Consider the following 14,801-nt stretch of genomic DNA (forward strand, 5'->3'; position numbering starts at 1 on the left):
CTGAAATTACATTGAACTCAGCTGACATTTTTGAAAGAGCAAAACATTCCGATGGACTCGGTTAAACTGCCGAGAGAAGGAGTGGACGGTGTGAACGGGCAGTGTGAGAGAAGCTGTGTTGATTTCTTCAGCATCTCCTCAACTGGGAACATGGGAACACTATGTGAACGCTCATTTACAAAAGGACTTCTGCCTGTGTGTGAGTGAGAAACAAGTGTATAACTTGTATAACCGGGGGAAATGTACTGTATATCATAGGAATGTTGGGTAGGGGTGTTTTCACAAAAGACAATAAAATGTATGTTCCTCATACGCACCTTCTTCTCTAAAAAGTGAAATGTTTAGCACTATTAAACCCTGCTTTGGTAAAGTGCAGTTCTTCTCCATCGCTCTTTCCCCCCAAAAAAGTTTGCAACAGACACATTTTCTCCTACATGTTTTCAAAACCTCTTGCATTTCAAATGAATGAAAGTGTCTGAGGAGAGACAGATTGTGGTGCTTGCTAAGTCCCCGACAGAATCTCAGCTCTCTCTCGCTCTCTCTGTTGCTGCGACGGGGACCAGCATCGGAGATGGTATATCAAAAGTGTGTCAAGACACAACAGTGAATCAGCACACGAAAGTCGAAGCTTGAAACTTTGGGTCTCACAATTTGTCTTCTCTGCCAGCAATGCCAGCAGAAATGGAGCACAAACGGTTTATACTAATACTTTAAAAAATATCTACTTTTACACCCCTTTTTCTCATCTTTTTACAGTTTATATAGTTTCCCTCAACACATTGACCAACAAGACCACAAGACAACTAGTGCCAAGTTGACAACATTTGGAAACGGGGGACAGAACCATGCAACCCACCCATATCCTTCACCTAAGAATAGAGACTAGGAAAAGAAAAACAACCCTCCTATGGATGAATATCTTTCACGTTAAAAATGACTCGTCATCCCTCTATCCCAAGCTCACACAGCCTCACTAAGTCAAAAGTGCAAAGTAATGCGAACTCAAAACCACAAAGTCACAAAACCATCCAAACTCAACTGCTCTCAGAGGGCACACACTGTTTCGAATACAGTAAATACATGTTGTCTAACGACACAGTCCCATTCTGTGTCAGTGGGATGATTCCTATTGTCACACAGGCGATGGCTGTGCATTAGAAGCTCAGATGTACCAGATTGTAAAGGAAAGATTTGTCCTTCACCTAAGGAGATATACTGTCTGTCTTTGTACAGAGCACTCCCTCTCCGAAATTCACACCAATGACACCCCCAAAGGCAAATCCCCTCTGCAACTTATACTGCATCTGCCCGTGTTCCATTGCAGGGTGATGGACATGACACAGGAAAAGGGATGGGAATGTCACAATTGAAAGGTGAGGGGTAATTAGGGGACAGGGGGAGGACGGGGTGCACGTTAGCCCAGAAAATGGCCACCAATCCTGAGTTAGCGGGAGTCAGCAAAAAATACGCACCACTGAAGGCACTTCTGAAACAACAGTGCTTCTGTTCTATGGAATTCAAGTTCAGAGAGATTAAACCAGGGCCTTCCACGCAGAGGAAGGAGTTGACTTTCTGTGTTTCTTTGTTCTTTTCTTCCCCGTCACGCAATATGCACCTCAATCTATCTGCAAAGGGACAGGCTGGGGGGCTGATGGGGGAAATAGAAAGCCAATGGCCTCCAAACACCAGGAAATAGCTTGGATTTAAGGACAGTGAGGACACCATGAGATAATCAAACATTTTTCTAAATAACATAAAACAAAAGTAGCCAACCCCAAAAATCTACCCCCTTCCCCCCCACACACCTTGGAGCAGGAGAGGGCTCAGTACAGTACAATACAGTACAGAAGGACAAAGCTGCCTCACTGCACAGTTCACTATGGCGGTTGCTTGATTGATTGGTCAGTTGCTAGGTCAGTTCAGTTGGTTTGTGTGTGTGTGTGTGGTGTGTATTGTCGGGGTGTGGTGTGTATTGTCGTGTGTAATGTGTACTGTCGTGTGTGGTGTATATTGTTGTGTGTGTTGGTGTGTGTGGTGTGCGTTGGTGTGTGTGTGTGTGTGCGTGTCTCCAAGGTTGGAGAGACAGAGAGAGCATGGCAGACCAGCGGAGGGGGGTCCAGCTGGGTGTGTGGATCTTTAACGAGGCCCCCCTGTGGCCCTATTCGTCGTCCCCTCCCCCGTACATGTCGGCTAGCTTCTTGAAGCGGGGGCCCCAGTCGTTGAGGTAGTCGTAGTCCTGGTCCCCTGTGCTGGAGGAGTTGAGGGAGCTGACGGAGCCGACCGTAGAGCCGCTGCCCTCGTAGTCAAACACCAGGAGGGAGTCATAGGGAGGGGCCGTGGGGTCATTGTCTGCCGCCCGCAGACCCTGGAGGGAGGGAGAAGAGAGTAGTATTGGCGTACAGGCCAAAATGATTGGAAAGGTTAGTGTATAGTACTATATAGAGACAGAGAAGGGTAGGCTTTTTGTAGGATAACAGCTAAGAAAGCACCATAGAGAAAATTGTACGTATTGGCATTCAGGCAATATATTGTGAGTGACAGAGTGATGTCATTGGCAGGGATGTAGAATCCCCAAGGAGGATACAGTGGGCAGCCGAGCCACAATGTGTTTGTGTTTTGCCAGGCTGCTGGAGCGAGATCAGTGTGTGTGTGTGTGTGTGTGTGTGTGTGTGTGTGTGTGTGTGTGTGTGTGTGTAGTCAGGACGGATCAAAGCTGAACAGCTGCCAACACCTCTCAAGTGTGAACGTGTTGTCACGGCGCCTGTCAATCAAAGCCTTCTTGCATGAGTGTGTTGAGATTGGGGTTACGTACGCGCAAGTGAGTGTGTGCATGTGTGTGTGCGAGTACACTATGTGCGTGTTTGTGTGTGCGTGTGTGTGTGTGTGTGTGTGTTTGTGTGATAACAGCTGTCAGGTAATCTCCATCTCCACTGTTGCCAAAGTTAAGAGCATTGAAACCTGTGAATAAACAACATCCAGAAAATGCCTACATTTATGCAATATTACCCTCACGTCTCACACATGTACCTAGAACTGAAAGTACATCAAAATACTTAGAAATAACAGTACATAGTACGTACATACACCTCCATCTTATTTACTGATCTGAATGTTCTGTGTTTGTGTAGTCTTGTAGTGTAACTTTGTCATTATACCTTGTGTCGTGTTTGGAGTACCTTGTGCGTGGAATTGTGTGTGTGTGTTTGTGTCAGATCTCAAGTAGAAAAGTCCCAACGGACTAAATTATATCTTGATGAAGGAATAAACAAAACTATGACCCCTGGTTGCCCCCCTCACCTCATTGATGAAGTCCCCGATGTCCCCAGGGTGGGGGACCACCGGTCGAATGGGGTACTGGGACTCAGGGATGATGGGGCGCTCATCCACCCTCCGTACCCCCGGGGGCTTACTGATGATGTGCTCCAAGGAGTCAGGCTGCTGCAGCTGGCTCAGGTCATAGTCCTGCCCAGAGACACACACAGATAAGACAGTCAACCTCAAGACAGACCTGACAGGCTGTCAGTGTTTGTGGGTGTATGTGATATATGCTGTATATATATACACATACACGTATGTATGTAGTTGTTTATAGGTCTGTATCTCTGTTAGTGTGTGTGTCTGTCTGTCTGAGTGTGTGTCTCTCTCTCTGTGTGTGTATGTGTGTCTGTCTATCTGAGTGTTTGTCTCTGTGTGTGTGTGTGTGTGTGTACCTGGTCCTCCTCTCCCCCTCCCTCCTCATCGTATTTCAGGATGTTATCTCTGACATCGTCCTCCGGGTCAATCAGCAGCTGTTTGGTCTGTCTCTCCTTCTCTCTGCGCTTCATCCACAATACAAACACTAGCACCATACCTGCAACACACACAACACACCTTAAATAACACAATAATACTGCAAAAACACCTTAAACAACATACATTATTGGCTTACTGCAAAATACAATGCCACAGAAAAAGCTCTACATATTTGTGGAGGATAGGACTGTACCTCCATAGAAAAGACAGAAAACCGGAAAATAATGGCATTTTTAGAAGAATAGAACCAGAACCGAGAACGAAAGTGATCTATACTGTTCAGGAGCAGAACCGTTATTTTTAATTGCATGGGAACCGGTTAATAATGTTATTTTAATTTCCAGGGATTTTTTTTCCAGTTCCACAAAAAGTGTAACAAAGAAATGTATTCCAGTGTCTGCCTGCCAGCTGCAATTTTTTTGCCAGTGTATATGAGTGTAGGCTACCTGCCCCTCCCTCCGTAGCATGCAAAGTCTACTGTAGCTTCTGATGTTACAGACGTAATTCAGAAATTAGGGAGAAAGATTTTTAATTAGAGAACAATGGATTCACTTTTTCAATGCTAGTTAAGGATACTATAGTTATCACGCTTCAAATTGGATTTATTAACTAAAAAAGGTAAGATGCTTTTTTCATTTTAAATCTGGTGTCGCTCTGCACATACAAGCTTATTAGCTAGCTAGCTTGTTAGCTAGCTCTGGTCCAGCTCTCAAAAACTCTAGGCGGTATTATGTGTAATGTAATGGAACTGAGAGGCCTGATCACAGGCTAGCTCCGGTCCAACATTGGTTAAGCCAACTCTCTGAAGTTCAAAGACATTCATAGTTCCTTCATAAATGCCTCTCCTCTGTAGGTATAATTTTGTGGGCCTAATTCAGATAATGCCTGTCATAACAACAAGATGCCCAGCGCTTCATGTCCAGCACTCTCCTCACCCACGAAATTCGCATATCATATCATACCCTACACTACACTTTGTCTGTCCAATGCATGTACATAGCTTGCCTGCTCCATAGCAAGCTACCCCATAGGGTCACCAACTCAGAGACAGCACATTCTGATAGCCAGCTAAGAATTCATCTATAATACTGCCTTTATGTTATTGTGTTAACTGCATGATAAATGTTTGATGAATGTAAGGGCCAAACGGCACAGTGTGTGAAAGAGCAACAAATCATAACCTATTTCAGCATCTGGTAAGAAGGGCGGTTTAATATTACATCTGGTCAGAGGGATCGGATGTACAGTATGTATGGAGGAGGTGGTAGCTACAGGGGGAATGGGAGGGGGATATGTTTGTTTCTATTCTCTCTGATAGCGGTGAACACGATTGGTTGTTCATTAGAAAGTGATGGCTCTGAGTGAATCAGAGTGATGCGTCTGGAGGTAGGGCAGGTGTGTGTGTGTATTTTCTACGTGTTTCTGAGTACAAGATAAATCGTTTGTGTGCACAGATGTTAAAAAAAGCTTCTGAAGTTTGCAATTACCACTTACATTTCAGACTAGATTTTCCCTTACGATACATGTATCAACCACTACAAAATGTCCATTAATTATAATCTACATAACAATTCACCATTCCTGTTGATGCAGGATTTCCTGCTGTAGCAATCTGGCTGAAATTAAGTTCCTACATATGTCTAAGATGTCCAGTCCACCATACTCACTGAGCAGTATGATGATACAGATGAGAATGGCTATGATGGCTCCAGTCCCAAGTCCAGCGGCAGCCACAGCCCCGACAAGGGTGCAGTCTCCGTTCTCATCACATGGACACACCTTGACCTTGATAATGGACCTGTTGGAGAGGGGAGGGTTCCCCGAATCGGTCACAATCACAGGCACCTCATACACCCCCGGCTCCAGATACTGGGTCCGTAAACTCAACCGGGCATAGTCACCTGGGGAGGGAGAGAGAGAATAGACAGACAGAGGTTACTACCACTGATAGAGACATCTATAGGGGAGAGGCATTTCTTACAGAGAAATATAGTGTTCTTTCTAACAAAGATATCAACATATATTTCAGGATGTTGTGTATCCCTGGAAATACACAACAGAAACAAAAAGGATTCATGCAAACATAACAGTTTTGAAAACATAGCTAGTCCGGGTATGAGGTAAATTGAGCACAGGGACAGAGTTCAACACTTCATACTTTTTCGCTCTAAAAAGTACGTTTGTCCCTTTTGACTACCAGGAAGTTTGAAAAGACAAGATCTGTTGGCGAGGAGCTTATATTCATGAGCTCACCTTGATTGACAGCTCTTTGAAATGTAGTGAGCAGTATTGTAGTAAAATCATCTCAAGCTAATTTGGCAATACACAAAGCAAATAAAACATTGAAATTGCATATCAATGATATCTGAGTTTTGAACCACCCTTCCCCCCTTTTGTTCCATCCTGGCTGAAGAACTAGCTAGCCAGGAACTAGCTAACATCAGACACAGATGAAGAACTAGCTAGCCAGGAACTAGCTAACATCAGACACAGATGAAGAACTAGCTAGCCAGGAACTAGCTAACATCAGACACAGATGAAAGGGGAAGCATATACTGTACTTATCTTTGCCATAAATGAATAGGGTAAACTTTTAATTATATTTGCTGACACCCTACAGTCAAATGTTGGCTCCAGTAGAGTAGCAATCAAGCTATATAAACAATTTCCCTCTGCAAACACGTCTTCTCCAATGTTGGTTACAAGGCGGTACTTATTTAAATGAAGTAAGATAATATAATGTTATCATTGGTGTATTAAACTAAGAGTTTAATAATGAATCCACGTTTTTGACATGGGGTAGCCAGTAACTTTTTGATCAAACTTTATCAATGTAGAAGCAACAGTCATTTTTAATACTTTGGTCATCATAAACTCAGCAAAAAAAGAAACATCCCTTTTTCAGGACCATGTCTTTCAAAGATCATTTGTTAAAAATCCATATAACTTTACAGATCTTCATTGTAAAGGGTTTAAACACTGTTTCCCATGCTTGGTCAATGAACCATAAACAATTAATGAACATGCACCTGTGGAACAGTCGTTAAGACACTAACAGCTTACAGACGGTAGGCAATTAAGGTCACAGTTCTGAAAACTTAGGACACTAAAGAGGCCTTTCTACTGACTCTGAAAAACACCAAAAGAAAGATGTCCAGGGTCCCTGCTCATCTGCGTGAACGTGCCTTAGGCATGCTGCAAGGAGGCATGAGGACCGCAAATGTGGCCAGGGCAATAAATTGCAATGTCCGTACTGTGAGACGCCTAAGACAGCGCTGCAGGGAGACAGGATGGACAGCTGATCATCCTCGCAGTGGCAGATCACATGTAACAACACCTGCACAGGATCAGTACATCCGAACATCACACCTGTGGGACAGGTACGGGATGGAAACAACAACTGCCCGAGTTACACCAGGAAGCCACAATCCCTCCATCAGTGCTCAGACTGTCTGCAATAGGCTGAGAGAGGCTGGACTGAGGGCTTGTAGGCCTGTTATAAGGCCTGGCAAAAAGTGCTCTTCTCTGATGAGTCACGGATTTGTCTCACCAGGGGTGATGGTCGGATTCGCGTTTATCGTCAAAGGAATGAGCCTTACACCGAGGCCTGTACTCTGGAGCGGGATCGATTTGGAGGTGGAGGGTCTGGGGTGGTGTGTCACAGCATCATCAGACTGAGCTTGTTGTCATTGCAGGCAATGTTAACGCTGTGAGTTACAGGGAAGACATCCTCCTCCCTCATGTGGTACCCTTCCTGCAGGCTCATCCTGACATGACCCTCCAGCATGACAATGCCACCAGTCATACTGATCGTTCAGTGTATGATTTCCTGCAAGACAGGAATGTCAGTGTTCTGCCATGGCCAGCAAAAAGCCCGGATCTCAATCCCATTGAGCACATCTGGGACCTGTTGTATCAGAGGGTGAGGGCTAGGGCCATTCCCCCCAGAAATGTCTGGGAACTTGCAGGTGCCTTGGTGGAAGAGTGGGGTAACATCTCACAACAAGAACTGGCAAATCTGGTGCAGTCCATGAGGAGGAGATGCACTGCAGTACTTAATGCAAGTTAATGCAACTTAATGCTTACTTTTGATTTTGACCCCCCCTTTGTTCAAGGACACATTATTACATTTCTGTTAGTCACATGTGTGTGGAACTTGTTCAATTTATGTCTTAGTTGTTGAATCTTGTTGTGTTCATACAAATATTTACACATGTTACATGTTTGCTGAAAATAAACGCAGTTGACAGTGAGAGGACGTTTCTTTTTTTGCTGAGTTGACTTTGATCTGGTTTCCTTCAAATATTATCAAATGATTTTGACTGTTCACCTTTACAACTTTTAACACAGTTTCAGGCCCTGGTGTAACCTCATATCCCAGTGATAATGCCTTGCATAATGCCTGGGAAGAAAACACTTCAATTGGGGGCCTAAATGAGGGCCAATCCAACTAAGGAAGGCAATTTTCATCATTGACTAATCACACGAATGTACTATGCATATTATGCATAACACTGACAAAATGTCATCATTATTTGTATGGGTATATATATATATATGATTGATTGTCCCTGGCCAGAATAGAACAATTTACCACAAAGCAATCATTTGGATTATTTCTCACACAGCTACAAGGACGCATGTTCATGTTAGGTTTAGGACCTCATTTTGTAGCTTAAAAAGACCCCAAATGATGTACAAAAAATACATAAAAATACATACATATTCAAAACAAGCTGTTCAATTACTTGCTGGCAGTCACTGCCCCTCCGTGACTGCCAGCACTAGCAGCTCTGCCTCTGTGGGCTCATAGGACTTGTGAACTTTGCTTGGCTTATTTCGCTAGCTATTTGCTATGAGGGGGAACTGACCCAATGAAATCGCAGGATTTTCATAGCATAAATTATAACTGCCCAAAATAAACGGACCGTCCTGGGGTGCTCAAATGTGTGTCTGTTCAGTCAGAACTTCTGGGTCTGCTCTCGGCTCCATCCCGGGAAGTATGAAGTTATTTCAGAATGAATGTTACATGGCTAGCTATGTTTAGCTAGCTATCCCCAGTTAGTGTAGACCATGTGTTTTCACTGAATGCTTGTTGTGTTCTCCCTGGTTTCCACTAGTAACCGCTAGTAAATTGACCATACAAAATTTGCTTCTTGGTCTTAATTTAAGGTTAGGGTTAGGCATAAGGTTAGCAGTGTGGTTAATGTTAAGAATAGATTTTAAAATCACATTTTAAGAAGATAAACTGTAGAAATAGGTGGGCTTTATGACTTTGTAGGTGTGGTAACTAGTGACGACCATTCTCCGTGGCGCACTCGTTCGTTCGTATATAGTATATATGAATCGGTTGAAAACAGCGGCAGCATGTGCCGCAGTGGTCATTCGGTTTTAGACATGCAAAAGTAAAATATGTGTATATTACTTGTCAAAGAAACTTGCCATCATATTTCTGTCATTAACTTTGTTGATGACTAAAACCACCTTGAGCCCAGGGTATTCAGCCAAACATCGGCCAACCCCCGTCTACCCCTGCAAGTCCCGTCCCCTCACCGTTGAGACGTGACACTGTCCAGTTGCGTCGTATGCTAGCAGGGAACGTGGGCAGCTCGAAGACGAAAGGGCCTACGTTGGGGTCCGTGTCTGTGTCTGCAGCCGTGATGTTGATGCCGGCGTTACGGTTGATGCGCTCACAAATCTGAGACTCGCGGGGCAGCAGAGACGGAGCGTTGTCATTCACATCTATCAGATAGATTTGCAGGGTCCCTGTACCACTGGCCATGGGAGAGCCTGGGAGGGGGACAGGAGAGGAGGGAGGAGAGGGCGAAGAAGAAGAGGTAGGAGAGGGGGGAGTGGAGAAAAGGTGAGGAAGAGCATAGGGGGAGATGAGGTAAGGGAAGAGTTATTATTATTGTTAAGCAAACACTCACGGCCACACATGACCGCAAAGCCATACACACACACTGATAAGAGCACTCACAGCCCTTTTCAAACAATACCCAAACAGAACAATGACTTGGAGGGAGGGAGGGGGAGAGAGAGAGAGAGAGAGCGAGAGAGGGAGAGAGAGAGAGAGAGAGATGGGGTAGGAAGATGAATTGACAAAACTAGAGAAAAAGAAAGAGGAAGTGGAGATTGGGAGAAAGCAAATAAAGGGAGACTGCATGGATGAGATGGAGAGAAAGACCGACATGAGAGAGATAACTAGATAGCAAGATGTATCTCCTGTAATGAATGAGAGAGAGAGAGAGAGAGAGAGAGAGAGAGAGAGAGAGAGAGAGAGAGAGAGAGAGAGAGAGAGAGAGAGAGAGAGAGAGAGAGAGAGAGAGAGAGAACCCAGGCAGATATCTACACAGGGATTTTTGTTACAAGTAACAAAAAATATATACTTATTTTATTTATTTACTTAATAAAAACTTACAGTGCCTTCGGAAAGCATTCAGACCCCTTGACTTTTTCCACATTTTGTTTTGTAACAACAGCCTTATTCTAAAATTGATTCAATGTTTTTTTCCCCCTCATCAATCTACACAAAATACCGCATAATGACAAAGCAAAAACAGATATTTAGAAAGTTTAGCAAATTCATAAAAAAATATAACTGAAATGTCAAATTAACATAAGTGTTGAAGCACCTTTGGCAGTGATTACAGCCTTGATTCTTCTTAGGTATGACGCTACAAGCCTGGCACACCTGTATTTGGGGAGTTTCTCCCATTCTTCTCTGAAGATCATCTCAAGCTCTGTCAGATTGGATGGGGAGTGTCACTGCACAGCTATTTTCAGGTCTCACCAGAGATGTTCGATGGAATTCAAGTCCGGGCTCTGGCTGGGCCACTCAAGGACATTCGGAGACTTGTCCCGAAGCCACTCCTGTGTTGTCTTGGCTGTGTGTTTAGGGTCGTTGTCCTGTTGGAAGATGAAGATTTCATCAGACCAGAGAATCTTGTTTCCCATGGTCTGAGAGTCCTTTAGGTGCCTTTTTTTGCTAACTCTAAGTGGGCTGTCATTACTAAAGAGTGGCTTCAGTCTGGCCACTCTACCATAAAGGCCTGATTGCTGGAGTGCTGCAGAAATGATTGTCCTTCTGGAAGGTTCTCTAGACCTCTGTCAGTGTGACCATCGGGTTCTTTGGTCACCTCCCTGACCAAGGCCCTTCTCCCCCGATTACTCAGTTTGGCCGGGCGGCCAGCTCTTGGAAGAGTCTTGGTGGTTCCAAACTTCTTCCATTCGAGAATGATGGAGTTCACTGTGTTCTTTTTGTACCCTTCCCCAGATCTGTTCCTCGACACAATCCTGTCTCGTAGTTCTACGGACAATTTCTTCAACCTCATGGCTTGGCTTTTGCCCTGAGCTGCACTGTGAACTGTGGGACTGTAGACTGTAGACAGGTGTGCGCCTTTCCAAATCATGTCCAATCAATTGAATTTACCACAAGTGGAGTCCAATCAAATTGTAGAAACATCAAGGATGATCAATGGAAACAGGATCCACCTGGGCTCAACAAGTCTCATAGCAAAGGGTCGGCCCCCTTGAACTTTGCGACCTTTCGCCACATTTCAGGCTTCAAACATAAAGATATAAAACTGTATTTTTTTGTGAAGAATCAACAACAAGTGGGACACAATCATGAAGTGGAACGACATTTATTGGATATTTCAAACTTTTTTAACAAATCAAAAACTGAAAAATTGGGCGTGCAAAATTATTCAGCCCCTTTACTTTCAGTGCAGCAAACTCTCTCCAGAAGTTCAGTGAGGATCTCTGAATGATCCAATGTTGACCTAAATGACTAATGATGATAAATACAATCCACCTGTGTGTAATCAAGTCTCCGTATAAATGCACCTGCACTGTGATAGTCTCAGAGGTCCGTTAAAAGTGCAGAGAGCATCATGAAGAACAAGGAACACACCAGGCAGGTCCGAGATACTGCTGTGAAGAAGTTTAAAGCCGGATTTGGATACAAACAGATTTCCCAAGCTTTAAAACATCCCAAGGAGCACTGTGCAAGCGATAATATTGAAATAGAAGGAGTATCAGACCACTGCAAATCTACCAAGACCTGGCCGTCCCTCTAAACTTTCAGCTCATACAAGGAGAAGACTGATCAGAGATGCAGCCAAGAGGCCCATGATCACTCTGGATGGGGATGGGAGACTCTGTCCATAGGACAACAATCAGTCGTATATTGCACAAATCTGGCCTTTATGGAAGAGTGGCAAGAAGAAAGCCATTTCTTAAAGATATCCATAAAAAGTGTTGTTTAAAGTTTGCCACAAGCCACCTGGGAGACACACCAAACATGTGGAAGAAGGTGCTCTGGTCAGATGAAACCAAAATTGAACTTTTTGGCAACAATGCAAAACGTTATGTTTGGCGTAAAAGCAACACAGCTGAACACACCATCCCCACTGTCAAACATGGTGGTGGCAGCATCATGGTTTGGGCCTGCTTTTCTTCAGCAGGGACAGGGAAGATGGTTAAAATTGATGGAAAGATGGATGGAGCCAAATACAGGACCATTCTGGAAGAAAACCTGATGGAGTCTGCAAAAGACCTGAGACTGGGACGGAGATTTGTCTTCCAACAAGACAATGATCCAAAACATAAAGCAAAATCTACAATGGAATGGTTCAAAAATAAACATATCAAGGTGTTAGAATGGCCAAGTCAAAGTCCAGACCTGAATCCAATCGAGAATCTGTGGAAAGAACTGAAAACTGCTGTTCACAAATGCTCTCCATCCAACCTCACTGAGCTCGAGCTGTTTTGCAAGGAGGAATGGGAAAAAATTTCAGTCTCTCGATGTGCAAAACTGATAGAGACATACCCCAAGCGACTTACAGCTGTAATCGCAGAAAAAGGTGGCGCTACAAAGTATTAACTTAAGGGGGTTGAATCATTTTGCACGCCCAATTTTTCAGTTTTTGATTTGTTAAAAAAGTTTGAAATATCCAATAAATGTCGTTCCACTTCATGATTGTGTCCCACTTGTTGTTGATTCTTCACAAAAAAATACAGTTTTATATCTTTATGTTTGAAGCCTGAAATGTGGCAAAAGGTCGCAAAGTTCAAGGGGGCCGAATACTTTCGCAAGGCACTGTATGTAAATAAGGTATTTCCGTTTCTTATTTCAAATACATTTTTAAACATTTCGAACAACGTGTTTTCGCTTTGTCATTATTGGGTATTGTGTGTAGATTGCTGAGGACTTAAATTAGTATATATATATTTTTTTAAATAAGGCTGTAACGTAACAAAATCTGGAAAAAGTCAAGGGGTCGGAATACTTTCCGAAGGCACTGTAGGCAACACCCAATTCCCATGTGTGAAAAAGTAATTGCCCCCTTACACTCAATAACTGGTTGTGCCACCTTTATCTGCAATGACTTCAACCAAATGCTTCTTGTAGTTGTTGGAATTTTGTCCCACTCTTGCATGCAGAACTGCTTTAACTTAGCGACATTTGTGGGTTTTCAAGCCTGTACTGCTCGTTTCAAGTCCGGACACAACATCTTAATTGGGATTAGGTTTAGACCAGGCCTGGGCAAATCCAGTCCTCGGGGGGCCTGATTGGTGTCATACTTTTGCCCCAGCCCCAGCTAACACACCAATAATCAACTAATCATGATCTTCAGTTAAACATGCAATTCCTTTAAAACAGGTGTGATTGCTAGTGATAGGAGAAAAGTGTAACATCAATCAGGCCCCAGAGGACTGGAGTTGCCCAGGCCTGGTCTAGACCTAATCCCAATTAAGAAGATAAAACATTTAAAAAATATATTTATGTAAAGCTCACAGATCTGGCGATTAAACTTGGCAACGGTGCAAGACATTTGACATTGAGGGCAGAAGAGGTGGAGAGTGAAAGAGAGGGAAATAAAGAGAACTAGATAGGAGCGGGAAAGAGGTGGAGAGAGGGAGAGGGAAATAAAGAGAACCAGATAGAGGTGGAGAGAGGGAGAGGGAAATAAAGAGAACCAGATAGGAGCAGGAAAGAGGTGTAGAGAGGGAGAGAGGGAGAGGGAAATAAAGAGAACCAGATAGGGGCAGGAAAGAGGTGGAGAGAGGGAGAGGGAAATAAAGAGAACCAGATAGGAGTGGGAAAGAGGTGGAGAAAGGTAGAGGGAAATAAAGAGAACCAGATAGGAGCAGGAAAGAGGTGGAGAGAGGGAGAGGGAAATAAAGAGAACTAGATAGGAGCAGGAAAGAGGTGGAGAGAGGGAGAGGGAAATAAAGAGAACCAGATAGGAGTGGGAAAGAGGTGGAGAAAGGTAGAGGGAAATAAAGAGAACCAGATAGGAGCAGGAAAGAGGTGGAGAGAGGGAGAGGGAAATAAAGAGAACCAGATAGGGGCAGGAAAGAGGTGGAGAGAGGGAGAGGGAAATAAAGAGAACCAGATAGGAGCAGGAAAGAGGTGGAGAGAGGTAGAGGGAAATAAAGAGAACTAGATAGGAGTGGGAAAGAGGTGGAGAGAGGGAGAGGGAAATAAAGAGAACTAGATAGGAGTGGGAAAGAGGTGGAGAGAGGGAGAGGGAAATAAAGAGAACCAGATAGGAGCAGGAAAGAGGTGGAGAGAGGGAGAGGGAAATAAAGAGAACTAGATAGGAGTGGGAAAGAGGTGGAGAGAGGAAGAGGGAAATAAAGAGAACCAGATAGGAGCAGGAAAGAGGTGGAGAGAGGGAGAGGGAAATAAAGAGAACCAGATAGGGGCAGGAAAGAGGTGGAGAGAGGGAGAGGGAAATAAAGAGAACTAGATAGGAGCAGGAAAGAGGTGGAGAGAGGGAGAGGGAAATAAAGAGAACTAGATAGGAGTGGGAAAGAGGTGGAGAGAGGGAGAGGGGCAGCAGAGGATAGCTTGAACAGGACAGCAACCCCTGAAGCTGAGAAACCCAGTCAAATAAAAGTGTGGGTTGCAGATTGGGATATTGGCGTACCTTGTTTCCTGCAGTCATGATCATATACATCATTTACGAGTTCATAACCTTTGACATTTAGCAGCAACA

General features: G+C 44.0%; 1 protein-coding gene across 1 annotated transcript in view; it reads right to left on the reverse strand.

Moving 5' to 3' along the window:
- Nucleotides 1-747: 747 nt before the first annotated feature.
- LOC110532012 (cadherin-4) overlaps nt 748-14,801 on the reverse strand; it is a 375,041-nt gene continuing 360,987 nt past the window's right edge. The window contains exons 13-17 of the mRNA XM_036987924.2: nt 9,346-9,582; nt 5,460-5,693; nt 3,711-3,850; nt 3,298-3,462; nt 748-2,365 (exon numbers count right to left, since the gene is read on the reverse strand). Of these exons, the coding sequence (XP_036843819.1) occupies nt 2,159-2,365; nt 3,298-3,462; nt 3,711-3,850; nt 5,460-5,693; nt 9,346-9,582 (983 nt within the window). The 3' untranslated portion in view covers nt 748-2,158. The remainder of the gene's footprint in view (nt 2,366-3,297; nt 3,463-3,710; nt 3,851-5,459; nt 5,694-9,345; nt 9,583-14,801) is intronic.

Source organism: Oncorhynchus mykiss, chromosome 9 (genome assembly GCF_057628025.1).
Source record: "Oncorhynchus mykiss isolate SJ-2025 chromosome 9, ASM5762802v1, whole genome shotgun sequence".
NCBI classification, from domain to species: Eukaryota; Metazoa; Chordata; class Actinopteri; order Salmoniformes; family Salmonidae; genus Oncorhynchus; species Oncorhynchus mykiss.